Source organism: Syngnathus acus, chromosome 16 (assembly GCF_901709675.1).
Source record: "Syngnathus acus chromosome 16, fSynAcu1.2, whole genome shotgun sequence".
Lineage (NCBI taxonomy): Eukaryota > Metazoa > Chordata > Actinopteri > Syngnathiformes > Syngnathidae > Syngnathus > Syngnathus acus.
The window spans coordinates 10265639-10278933 of record NC_051101.1 but is presented as its reverse complement, the minus strand read 5'-3'; the positions used below and the strand labels follow the sequence as shown (position 1 = coordinate 10278933).

Below are 13295 nucleotides of genomic sequence, written 5' to 3'. Positions count from 1 at the left end.
ACATTCTTGCTCCAGAGGACAAAAGTTCAGTTCCCTCAAGAGAGCAGATGTGCTGCTCTCCACGGGCATCCCATCATATTAAGGCCACCCTCCGGAAAGCATGCAACAGTAGGGACACCAAAAAAGAAGCAAAAGAAGCAGGTGCTTAGTGGTTTCAACATGTAATACCTCCATGGGGTGTCATGTTGCAGAAATTACTTGTCCATGCACTTGCTGGCGATGGATGAGATTTACGTAACCCTGAAATCATAAACATTGCGTTGCGGATGTTTTTGAGTGTGCAAATACTCCGAAATAGGGTTGCAAATGTTTTGGTGAAGCGCACGATAGCTGTGTTAGCTTCTATGCTAATAGGGCAAGCGCAAATTTGGATATGAACAAAAGTAACTTACTTTTAATGATGAGAGTTCACTCACTGTCCTCCCAGTCGAAAAACAGTCCAGACACAAACATGCTGTTCGTTTTCTAACTTTCTGTTTCGTGTGAGAATTGCTACAATTGGCAAGAAAAATGATTGAACATCGCCCTCTAGTGGTCAAACCTATTTTATCAGATTCTTTTTCCCCACCATTAATGTCACCTACAACCTGTCCATCTCAAATTGTTTTTTCATGAGGGGAAGTAAAATAAAGTTACAAAACTGAGCACACTGTGAAGTAATGTAATGAAAGATTGAATATATATATTTTTTAAATCTTGGATTTCCACTCAAGTGTATAAAAGGCAAACCCAAAGGTCTTTGGTGCAATATTTTTATTTATTTTTTTGCCAATGACTGCAAATTTTGCTGTGTAAAATTTGCAGGGCACTTAATCCGCCGGTACCAATCAAACTCCATCCCTTATCTTTGTCCCCAATTGAAATTGCATTAATATCATGGAAAAAAAGTAAGAAAAGGAAACATTCTTTTCCCGTTGAACAGAGTAAAAATAAAACAACAACAGCAACAACAACAATTCCGAAACAATGATCATTGTCATCAAATAGCAATAAATAAGGAGCGCTCTTCCCTGTAAGGAGATTTCTCATCCAAAGTCTCTTACAATAAAAAATAGAACTTCAGTGCAATTCCTTTGACAAGTTTCTGCTGCTCCTTCAACAAATCGTCGATGTGACTCTTGGTTACCCTGGAATTAAAGCAACAGTATTAAGAACAAAAACAAAACACCAAATATAAATCTTCCTTGATGACACAAAAGTCCAATATAAAATTTCACAGCCTTCTCATTTTCTATCTGTACTATACACCTCAAAACACAAACCTGGACAGAAAAGGCACAAGTAACTATAAGTGGAGTAATACTGAGGGGGGGGTGGAAGTGGGGGGAGTAATTCAGTTTGATTTAAGATTTTGGTCATTTACACATGTTTGTATTACTCTTGACATATATTCAAACAGACAGTAGCATTACCAGTATCAATCGTGTGTGTGTGTGTGTATAATCATATATAATTCTTGTATATATACATTACAGAAACATTATTTTCCACAAAGAAAACAAAAAGTGCATTTTTTATGACAAACCTGAATATTGCCAAAGAACAAACATTTAAGTTAACAATAGTATTGAAAACTGTATAAAAAAGAAAGCAATTGGAAAAAAAAAAACAAGACGAATGTAGCGACTGGAAAAGCAAGTTGGAGATGCATCGAATTAGGTGCTCCGCTTTTCTCTAGCTGCGTCCACCGTCGCTCTGCTCTCAGTCTCTGGCTGCTGTCCAATCAGGCGCTCTGATTCAGGGGCTGCTAGACTGAAGGTGCGTCCGTCTTCGCTGCGACGTTGGCTCGACTCAGTAGCGCGCCTGCACGTGTGGGCGGAGCTTTGTGAGCTGCCATATTGCTTTGAGTCCGTGGTCTCCAACTCCAGTTTGGAACACATGATTTGTCCTGACTGGCTGCTTCCTGCTGCCTGGTAGTCCACTGGCCAGTAACTCCCAGGAGTCCTACTCCCTTGAGGTCCTGGGGTCCCGCCCCAGAGTGAGTCAAGTCTGGCCGGTGATGGCCCCTCCGCGGAAGGAGACATCGGGGTCAAGGGAGTGGAAGGATTAGACCTTGGCCTGGCTTGGACCATTTGAATCCCACCGATGGGAATCATCAAATAGGGGACCTTGGCTTGTTGCGAGTGCATTGGAAGATGGCTGAAGATGTTGTCCGCTGCTCGGTGGCCGGGATAACCCTCGCACGTGGAAATACGAAAAGCAGGCGGGAATAAGAAGGTGTCTGCCAATGAGTGCCTGTCCGTTGCAGTGCCACTTCTGTCCTGTAGGGGGATACACAGAAACAAACATTCTACTAATGTCATTTAAAACAAAGGTGTTTCCTGTACATATAAGGCTGATAAACTTCTTACACCCAGTAGCACCATAATGATTAAAATACAGTAGCATAGTAAGCCTATGTGTTTATAACAAACTATAGTAACATTATGTAGTTTGAACATTAAAACTGCACATCAATGAAGGAATACAAAGTACAGCAAAGGACTTACTACTTTCATCTGAGTAGTCTTTGTGCCGTGGTGGTCCCAAGGAAGGTATCCAAGGGTCCGCTGCTGCACTCCAATCGGCAAGGGTGGGGTCCTAGCTTGTGATAACCTGTAGCAGCCCGGCAAGCTGGGACGATGCGGCGAAACGGGCCTGATGGGAGACGGTCCTCTTTCGGGGGAGGGTGATACTTGGCGCCCGGGTGAGGGTAGTTCTGCTCTCGGGGACAGGCTGTGCATGGGTGAGGACAGCTCCAGGCGGGGGGAGAGGCTGTGACTGGGGGAACAGCTCTCGCTGCTAGGGGAGAAGGTCCTTGGTGATGCCTTCCAGCTCCGTCGGGAGAACAGAGCTCTCCTGCTGCCCGGCGAAGCGGCTCGTCTGCTGTTCAGAGCCCCTCTTTGGGAGGTCTCCAGACCCGGGGTCGGACTTAGCTCGGGCTCCGGAGTACACTGCGGGGAGCGAGCGCTGCATTTGGAGCGACCCCCTGTTGACGGCAAGGTATCCGATGAACAGGAAGAAGGGGGTTCCTCGTGAGACTCTTCCCCATCGTCGTCGTCGTCGTCATCATCGTCGTCATCATCGTCCTCGGACTCCTCCGCGTTGGAAAACTGGTGCTCTTCCTGTTCCTCAGAGTAGCACGCACGTTCATCACTCCCTGCTGAAAGAAAACAAAACAGTCTTATTTACATCACTTGGATTCACATTCATCCTGTTTTATTACAAGCTATGCCAAGCAGAAGCTCAGTGAGATTGTTTCTGCCGCGGGTTTATTTATTACCTCAACCAAGCGTGAAACCATGATAGCGAGAGGTGAGGAAAGCCATTTTAGCATTAAATGATAACAATAGCCAATCACGGATCACCGGTTTTCTGAAACTGAGCCGTGATTGGTTATGACTTGAGCAACTATGATGTCATTTTAAGGTGACAACAAGTGGCAAAATGGCTGATGGATGAATTTCGCTGCTTAATTCAATAATTAACGCAATATTTTTTTTCTTGCCCCTAACTTAAGCAGGTAAGCAGGTTAAATTTGAGTTTGATCGATAATGCAAAGATTTCAAACAATACTTGGCAGATGAGGACTGTTAATGACATTTCATGGTCATTTGCTGCTAGATGGTCCAATTTTGCAGTTTTACATTTCCATCTTGGCAAGACAGGAAAAAAAAAAAAAAAAGTTATTTATTTTTCCCCTTTGTGAAACACTAACCTTCAAAATTTCTCATGCGACAAATAATTTGAGGTAAGAAAACACTCAATGACTGCGCATGGTGGTAAAAAAAAATTCTCTGTTTGACATGATTTAAAAAATTTGGAACAATATTAGATGAAGAATTAACCCATGCAAAGCAACATTCAATTGGCGTGAAAGAACAAACCCCAAAGTAAGACGCTTTTGTCTTGCTGACGTTCCATAAGCCACCACAATGTTAAAAATAGACTATTTTTGAAAAGCAGCACTTCTATTCACAAACTATGTCAGCAGGGAATGAATGAAATCAGAGCATAAACGCTGCGTCCTTGTATGCGACGAGTGCCGGCTGACAGCAAAGAAAACTTGACGGCGGGAGGGCGAGCGGGTAATGAGGTTTTGCCGGTGTATGCAAAAAAACAAAAGCAGTGTGGAAGGTTTTTCATTCTTCATTATTTATCTTGTGCTTTTTTTCCTTATGCAAGGGCTAAAGGTTGGGGAATAGTAAACTGCGATTGCGTAAGAGTCTTCACCGTACCTGTTTCCTCGCTCTCCGGTTCATCGGCGGACGGTTCGGACACTCCCATCGCCTGGCACTTTTTCCCATGAGCTTTTGACTTCATGTGTTTGGTAAGGTTCCCTGCGAAGGGAACATGGAAAGCGCATTAAAACTTGCCCCGGATTCCGACGGGCAAGGAAAACTATTGTGTCATTTTTCCACAACAGATATAAAAATGCAAGCAGCAGACTTAAAGTTGATGGATTTTCATATCACAGACAAACAGAACAGAACGTAAATATCTCGTTAACCGTCCCCTAACCTTTGGTTTTGAAGGCAAAGTTGCAGTGTTTGCAAATGTACGGACGGACATCGGTGTGTGTTCGGATGTGCTTCTTCAGCATGCTGGGCTTCTTACAGCGGATGCCGCACTCCCCGCATATGTACTTTCCTCTGCCACGCCCTCGAACGTAAATATACTCTTCGTTAGACTTATACCTGACAGACAGACGGGATGGGCATGCGTTATTGATACAGAAAAAAGAACCAACATAAAGTCACAAAATCACAAATTAATGTCACTTTGATTTTTTTTTTTCGGTACAAATGGCTCATCTTGCTGCCTGGATGAAAAATGTATTCAGATTTTCTGGACAACTAGATATTGTTATTTCAGCCACACATTAATATTGATCCTTCATAATGGTCAGATTTGATAGCATAGTTGACTAATTAGACACCAAGCAGACAGAGAGCATCAATAATGTTCATCGGTGCATGAAAATAATAATTAGAAATCAAGACAAAACATAAGTTAACATAAGTTGTATACCTGGGCCAGACAACATTAGGTTCACCTGCACAATTGATTGAGATTATAATAATGATTAGACAAATAAAGTAGGACACACACACTCACTAGAATTGGCTGTATTTATTTTGAACCAATCATATTTCCTCGGAGCATTTTTTTTATCCTCTGATTGGTTGGCTAGAGCTAATTGAGTGGTGTTCATAAAAAAAAAATACTATACATACATTCAGGTGACCGAACAGAAGAAAACAAATGTTGGACATTGTTAAAAATCCAATTTCAAGGCCTACCCAACTAAGCTAGCAAGTGAGGATAGATTCTGTCCATAAAAAAAAAGTATGATGTACTTTATTTAAAGTTTTTGTTTTTTTTGTCACGTGACTGATAAATTAACTGCTATTTTGAAGTGTCACGATTTGGATTTGGAGTTGCTGTAACAGGTTTGTAGTTTATACCGCACAATAATAGTGTTCCTAATAATTTGATTACCTTATTAAGCTACATGACAGGATCACCATACTACAAACTTTCGTATTTGGGATCTCACTGAATGGTGCAGGTGTACTTAAAGCTGTGGCCGGCAGGTGTCTAGTCTAAAATACACTGTAAAGTGGGGGCGGAGCAGAAACAAAAACACACACACATTTAAAAAGCAATTAACAAGACCTCGGGTTGAGGGTTAAAAGAGTAAATAAGACTAGTTGATGGAACAGCTGCAGGAACAGCTGCTGGAGCTGTTCGCAGTGCTGCTTGTTGCCCCCAGAAAACACTATATGTTAATGAGGGACAACAAAAACGTGCTGGTGGCTACGATGGGAGGATGAAAGCAGATGTGGCACAATGCACAAACATTCATGACACACACACACACACACACACACGCGAGAGTTGTTGGGAAACAAGCCCGTCTTTATAGAGGTGGATTGGGGATGCCCACCAAATCCCTCGCAGCGCTCAGTCTCATGCTGCTCCCTCCGCTACACCCTTAGCACGCACACGCAGACACACAAACACACTTTATTAGCTATTCGGCTGCTCGGGTGGCCCCTACCGACCGCTAAAGAGAGGGAAGGGAAGCCTACTTACAACCTAAAATAGACACTAAGCACAAATCAAGCAACACATTTAGGTCTAATCTATATTAAGGTATCCAGCCGCAACATCCAGATGTTTACCAAAAGGTCATTTGTGGTCATCTGACTAAATCGACCTAGTTTCAAAAAAAAAAAAAAAGCATTCCGAATGTGTTCGGATTATGTAAATACCAAATGTGTGCTGACTGTGTTTAATTAAAGGCCATGAAGCACATTTGCAAGAAGGAAGGCTGTCAATGTCTCTGTTGTGTAAGCAGAAGCTGCAACAGCAAATTATGGAGTTAAAAAAAAACAAAAAAACACACAGCAGGATAGTCTCAACAGTGCCATTGTGTTTTAGTGATTCTGAGGCGGGTTACTGTTCACTGGCATGTATTTTCTAACCACATGCTAAAAATAGCCACCTACAGCTCCAGAAAAACAAGGCAGAAGTTGCTACTTTTGTATGGAGAGCATCACACCCAAACGTCAAAAAGGAATTCAAATATTATTTTTGTAATTACAGACTACCCCGAAGAACAGATGAAATGATAAACCCCATTAGCACATTCTAACTAAAAAATCTAGCCATTTTATTTCAATTTCTTTAAGATGTGATTAATCAGCAAAGGTTCTTCTCTGGGTGTCAGGGAAAAAAAAAAAAATCCACTTCTCTCATGACTTGACCCTTTCCATCTTTTCTTCCTCTTCCTTTTAAATCTTAGTATCTATTTCTAGAGCTTCTTTGTTGTAAAGAGATCGACACCTTCTGGGCAAACCTTTGAACTCAAACCCTGGGAAAGAAGAACACTTCTCGAGTAGAAAAAGATCACTGGGGCATTTATGGAAAGTAAACATACGCTATGAGAACACAGTACAGTGAGCTGAGCAAACATTTGCAGGTTAGAAGCAAAAAAAAAAAAAAAAAACACACACACACATACACACACTTAACCCCATCATGACAGTGTATTATATAACTGGTGAATTCAGGTATTCATGAGCTTGTCAAAGTGAAGGCAGCATGCGCATGCACTAACATGCTGCTCTGTGCCGTTATGCCAAATGAACCCCTCTAAAGCTCAGAGGCTTGTGCCAGCAGAAAGCGGGGGGGGAACTTGGCTGCAGCTACAATTGCATCTATTCCCAGTCCCTATCCTTCCTTCCCTGTGCACTACTTTTTGGAGTTTTATATTTGCTCTGCTGGTCACAGTCAATGCGTCAGTGCAGTGGAGAAAGCAATCGCTCTTACCCGCCTTCAAAGATGCGAACGCGAGATGTTTCGCACTGTTTTGAGGTGGAAGGTCTCTCCTCTTCCCTTGTGTCTTTAGTCTCCTCTTTTTCATGCTGGTGATCTGTTACGTCGCTGGAGGAACGGGCTGTGATCGGATGTACCTACATTCAAGGTGGCAAAAAGAGACAGATGGCTATTTTTAATGTCATCTGTGGTGTCGTACCTTGAAGGTCACCTTGGAGGTTCATTGGGTTGTCTGTGCTCTCTAGTCTTAAAACTAAACGTTAACGAAATAAGCGACGACATTTTTTCAAACTTATGTTGCTGTAATGAGGAAAAACAAAGTAGAAATTGTAGAGCATTGGTGTCAAACTTAAGGCCCGGGGGCCAGATACGGCCCGCCACATCATTTTATGTGGCCCGCTGGACTTCATGTGCCGATACTAAATTAAAAATTGAGTTCACTTTAAAAATAATAAAAAGTTATTTTAGCCATTTTTATTTCTATTCATTTTTTAGTTTTGGCCCTCCGAAGGAAACTATGATGCAGCCCGCGACAAAAATAAGTTTGACACCCCCTGTAGAGAATAAAATGTGACAAGATATGAATATTTCATAGTATGCTTTTTGTTTGTTTTACCTCTGACATTCGTGGGGTGCTGCTACTTGCGGGGGGATTTTCCGTTTTGGCTAGGTTTGGAGCCGTGGCGACGGTATACGTCTCTCTGCTAAACTTCTGTTTGGAGCACAGCAGAGACAAGGCCACCTTAGTGCTGACACCTGGCAAGTTTGGGTTGTGTCCGCTGACACTCCAGGTAGAATAGACTGAGTTGCGAGGGTCCCTCTGAACAGTTGGGTTGGGTTTAACATAGTTCAGGTAGCACCAGTTGACAGAGGTTAACGTGTCTAGGCTCGGGTATGAACGGGCGGTTGCTCTTCCGATCCCCATCTCCTTAAGCTCCTCCTCCTTTTGACTTCTCACAATGGCTTCATCCACATGTTTTTCCTCCTTGTTAAATTGCCTAGGATTGAGCTCCCCTTCTTTTTTTACAGGTGTGGAGATGCTTGCAAGCTCCTTTTTCTTCTCAACCTCTTCGAGTTGTTCCCCACCAGTTTGACTTCCTCCTTCCTTCTGTATCTTACTGTCGACATCCTCCACCTCTCCTTCAGGCTTGTGTCGCTCCCCTTCCCCTTCCTCTTTGACCCTTTTCTGGTGACGTTGGGCCTCAGTACTGAGCTCAAGACTGGCTGCAGGTGAGAGCATACGTTTACTCCCCCCGGCTCCAAGTGGACCGTACTCCTCGACAAAAGGTGACTGCAGTTCCCCAGGAAGGTGGATCTTAATGTTTGGTGTGGGGACCTTCAAATAAGACCTCTGGAACTTGTCCCTTTCTATTTTGCCCATGATTGTCATGGTCGTGCATGAAATAGGCTCCCGTGGACAAGCGGAGGTCAGGATCTGGGACAGGGTGGTGTACATGGCTCGTGTATAGGTAGGTATGTGGGTTTGGAGGCGGACCGGAACCACAAGAGACACCGATGGTGTGAGCTGTGCCACACATGTGGCAATGAGGGGGCGCGGGTAGGGGTAAGCGGTGCTTCCGTCTGCGGAATGTATTGGCGGGGCGGGGAGGCACAGGGACTGACTCACACTGAGAGGAAACTGGACAGGAACTAGAGCAGGGAGCTGGTGGAATGGTATACCCATTTGTTCAGCCATGTGGATCTGCATTGGGTGTACCTGTAGAGGTCCATCGGTTTGCGAATGTAAAAAGGTTCTAAACTGGCACATGGTGGTGACTGGGAGGAGCTGGGATCGAGGTCCCGGATGTAATGTCTGTTGGACGATTTCATGAGAAGGAGGAATATCTCGTGGCTGTAACAACTGTAAGACATTCCCTGTCTCTTCCGGGTTGAAGTGGGAGCTTGAATAGAAAAGAGGATGACTCGAGTGGGACGGCCCAGGCTTTGGACTCTCCGCTCTGGCTCCATCCTCTTGCTCTGGTTCCCCTAAGGTCGCGTGCTTCACAAGAAGACACTTGCGCCGTTCTTTCCAGGAGGATGCCGACTGCTGAGAGGATAAGGATCCCAAGTCAAAAGATTTACTTCTATTATCGGAGACCTGCTCTGGTTTCTGAGGCGCTTGCTCTGAAGCTGATCGCCTCATTTCCTTGTGGCTTTGGTTGTGTTGTTGGGAAGTAGATGGCACTGTCAACATTTGGGTACTTTGGCTACCGGTGCCCCAGACTGTAGGCTCTGACCTCGTGGGATCCTCATAAGAAGCAGAAAGACTTGAAGTGTGGGACATGCTGCTCTCCTGACTGGGGCTGCGAGGCAAGGACACAGACTCAAAGCTAGACTCCCCAGAGGATTGCGCTGCCTCGGCTAAGCGGAGTCTTTTCTTTTTTGGGGGCAATTTCTCTGCAGGGAGCTGGGCAAGAGTCTGGCTACGTTGCGGCCACTGAAACTCCTCCACTTTATCTGCCTCCTAGGATAGATGAATAGTTGAAGTCAGATTATAAAAGACAAACTTTGTAATTGCCTTAAATGTAATCGTTATACCTTAGAGGAAGACGCGGTCACTGGTGGTGACACAGATGGCATGTCGGTATCGGGCTCCACTGTAACAAGAATCTCTGGCACTTGAATGTTGGGCTGGCGGATGAGGCGAGATGCAGAAGGTGATGGTTTGGGATGAGGTTGTTGTGCTTGGTGAACCTCTTTCACATCTGAGCCCTCGCTTTCCATCGAGAGGCTCTCTTGCTTTTCAAAGGAACTTGTGTGCTGGATTACAGACACGCCCTTCCGATCTCGATGTTGCTGTTGTCCCGACTCCGTCTGTACGGTACCACCTACAAGTACATGACAAATCTTTAAATTACGTGGAGATCAACGATCAACGATATAAGTCATGCAATCTACACGAACAAGAATGATCAGACAAGGATATCAAGAAACGAACCTGAGAGCGCTTGGCTGGGTCCTGGTGGGCCTGCCACTGGAATGATGCCTGCAGAACTCCCTGACACGGTTCCGGACCCAGGACTTGGAAGATCCTCTTCTATACTCTCCTCTTTCCTCCTCTTCCTCACAGCCATTGCCAGTGCTCTGAACTTATAGTGCATCATCATCTGAGGGCGATCGTCTCTGCCGGTTTTACTTGGATCGCCGCTCTCCTGTTCCAGTGTTTGCTGGGCCATGCACACACCTTGGTGGGTTCTGAAGCTATCAGCATGCTGGAGGCATGTTCCACATACTTTGCATTCAAATGGATTTTGTGGTGCTTGTTGTTCTGGATGACTGGTTGTGTCAGAGACACTGGTTGAAGGGGAAGGGTTCGGGGGAATCTCCTCCAGCATAAGTTCAGATCCCAAGGGAACCTCTATGGCAGGTTGTCGCCTTAACATACGGTGGGCATGACCGATATTAATCTCCGTCGTCATGGCCTGCTGCTCGTCAAACGAATGGCAGAGACGGTAGCCTCTTTTGGACCTTGTTCCAGATGCAGAAGATTCTAATTGACTGCTTGATGATGGCATCGAGCGGCTTCGTAGAAGGGGCACTGTGGACAATGTGATTGGTTGGTCTGTTTCTGGATTCTGAAGGTGCCTTAACCCACTGGGACCAGGCGCTTCTCCCTTAGGGTCGAAGATGTAGGGGTCTTTGGGGGTAGTCGATTTGGGTGACTCGAGGCTACTTTTCCTGGATAGAGAAGAGCGCCTGGGCTTCACGCTGTCAATCTCACTGGTGTCTACCACGGCTTCATTGATGGTTATAAGCTTTGTGATGTGTTCTATGACTTGAGTTTTGGGGACAGCAAAGGGAATACTCTTTTCCTCTGTTCCAGACAGTGAGGAGAGCGGGGACTGAGAATGTTGTGGATGTGAAGTACGCTGCTGTCCTCCCAACCTTCCATATTTCCCAAGAATGATTTCCGCGTAGGTTTTGGCACTTGCACTAGGAGGGCTAAGATGGGACAGATCGGTGCTTCCAGATCCGGAAAAGTAACCAGACTCTGTGCTGCCTTTACTGCCAGGGCCAAGAGAAGAAGATGAAGTTGAGAGGGATGAAGGAGGATCATCGGGTGAAGCTATTGGTCCACGTTTTCTTTCACTAAGCCTCAATGCGAGCCTTTGCTTGACAGCTTGAGTATCTTCAGGCTTCTGGCTCTCCTCCGATCCTCCTGGTGGCTCCTTACCACGTTTCTTCTGCCGGGCCAAAATCTCCTGAGAAGACTTTTTGTGGTGGCCTGTCTCATCTTCTGACTCAGTGCTTTCTCCTTCTGTATGTTCCTCAACGTCTTCTCCGATTCCTCTGCAGTCCGGCCCGCTTAAACTGGGTTCGTCTCGACTGGATGCAAGGCCTGCTTTGATGCGATGGGCGTGGGACTTTCGGTGCTTGTATAGGTTACTCTTGGTCTTGAAAGAAAAGCCGCAAGGGGCGCAAGGATAAGGTCTTTCACCTGTATGGGAGCGAATGTGTTTCTGAAGAACACTCGGCTTGGCACATGGACGACCGCAGTAAGTGCACACATATTTCCCTGGTTTTTGAGGTTTCTTCTCTCCTTTCCTAGGAGAGCTAACCCCTTCTTTTGTCTCTTGGCTTGACTGATGCGAGATCTTTTGGCCATGTTCAACCTGGGTGGAGGATGAAGAGTGATGAGATGAAGTTGATGCGGAACCTGGAGAGAAAAAGCTGCCTCCTGAAGGACCTGGGTTTTCCGTATGCTGCCATGCTACTGCTTGCTGTTGTAACCGAAGAAGATCAGCACGTTTGGGTTGGCGGGTTTGCAGTCGCCCCAAAGCTCTGTGTACCGGACGAGGATTCGTTAGCTGCTGGGGCTGCGGAGAAGACTCAAAGGAGGATTCCGTCGTCACATGCTGCTGCTCTTGTCTTCCAGAGCGATCCCCATCACCCGGATGGCTGGGCTCAGCCTCCATAGGGTGAGGAGGAGGCCTCACAGACACACACGCAAGGGCTCTTGGAGCCTCATGGGGCTAATCACATGGCAGCAGGGAGGTCAGAGACAAGGGGTTGTGGACGGTGATTGTAAATCACACCAAAGCGCCTCTATCAGCGTGGGCCTGAAGTTATTCAAGAGGACCAAGTGAGGCATTGTTAAAATGTGCCCTGGAGCAGCACTGACGTAAGTAAACATAGTTCAGCTCTTGGTATCGAGAAACTCTTCGTCTGCCCAGCTGCAGCCATCCTAACAGCCAATTCAAAATCTTTTCCGTGTCTTCTTTGCTGGTCCACAATAGCGTCGATGGGTGAAGAGTTCTAGAAACAAAACAGACAAGTATGAGCTGATAAAATATATGTAAAAAAAAGCAAATAATCCCATCTAGGAACTTTGAGTGGCATAGTCAGAACAACCCAGGTCACTGCAACGGTACCAAATCGAAGAGGTCACAGTTTTAGGGCACATAGTCAAAACAAACATTGGAATTGCAGATTACATTTATCTGATTTGGCCCTACCATTCAAGTGTAGGGGGGTGTTTTTATTTGAATCACTGAAGTGAGATTGAGCGCTTGCTATTGATAATAGCCAAAGTGTACTTTTAAAAAAAAAATCTGTAAAACCCAGATACAAGACAGCTGTGCAGCAAGCGGACTTGACGTACAGATCAGGGTACTATTTTTGTTACTGTATATGTATGTACCTGATACTGTATTGCCATTTACGATTCAAGGTGATCTCTGCTTCATATAGCTGTTGATGCAGAAATTTAAACAGGATAATTAGTTAAGGTTTTGAAGGTTAGGGATGAGCGTTGCTTTCCATTATTCATGGAAGCTTGCTCTGTCGGCTCTGAGCGGGGGAAAACACACAGAGGGCTTTGCCAGTGAGATGAGGGGAAGGAATGCCTGAGTGGAGCCTCCGCATGATGCCAAAACATACACTTGCACGCACACACGCATACAGCTTGCCTACAGTGAACAGTAAAAACCCCCACAAGACCAGGTCCTACATCCAGACTGCAGGTCTACATT

The 13295-nt window shown here is 45.3% G+C and overlaps 1 protein-coding gene across 5 annotated transcripts in view; it reads right to left on the bottom strand.

Moving 5' to 3' along the window:
- Nucleotides 1-736: 736 nt before the first annotated feature.
- LOC119136048 (transcription factor HIVEP3) overlaps nucleotides 737-13295 on the bottom strand; it is a 32835-nt gene continuing 20276 nt past the window's right edge. For 4 of the 5 annotated variants that reach the window (XM_037274148.1, XM_037274147.1, XM_037274145.1 and 1 more), the window contains 8 exons: nucleotides 10262-12579; nucleotides 9862-10151; nucleotides 7940-9787; nucleotides 7318-7460; nucleotides 4501-4676; nucleotides 4218-4319; nucleotides 2490-3142; nucleotides 737-2261 (listed from right to left, as the gene is read on the bottom strand). In XM_037274148.1, coding sequence (XP_037130043.1) covers nucleotides 1656-2261; nucleotides 2490-3142; nucleotides 4218-4319; nucleotides 4501-4676; nucleotides 7318-7460; nucleotides 7940-9787; nucleotides 9862-10151; nucleotides 10262-12239 — 5796 coding nt within the window. In that variant the 5' untranslated portion in view covers nucleotides 12240-12579 and the 3' untranslated portion in view covers nucleotides 737-1655. The remainder of the gene's footprint in view (nucleotides 2262-2489; nucleotides 3143-4217; nucleotides 4320-4500; nucleotides 4677-7317; nucleotides 7461-7939; nucleotides 9788-9861; nucleotides 10152-10261; nucleotides 12580-13295) is intronic. The other variant, XM_037274149.1, reaches the window with a different exon arrangement.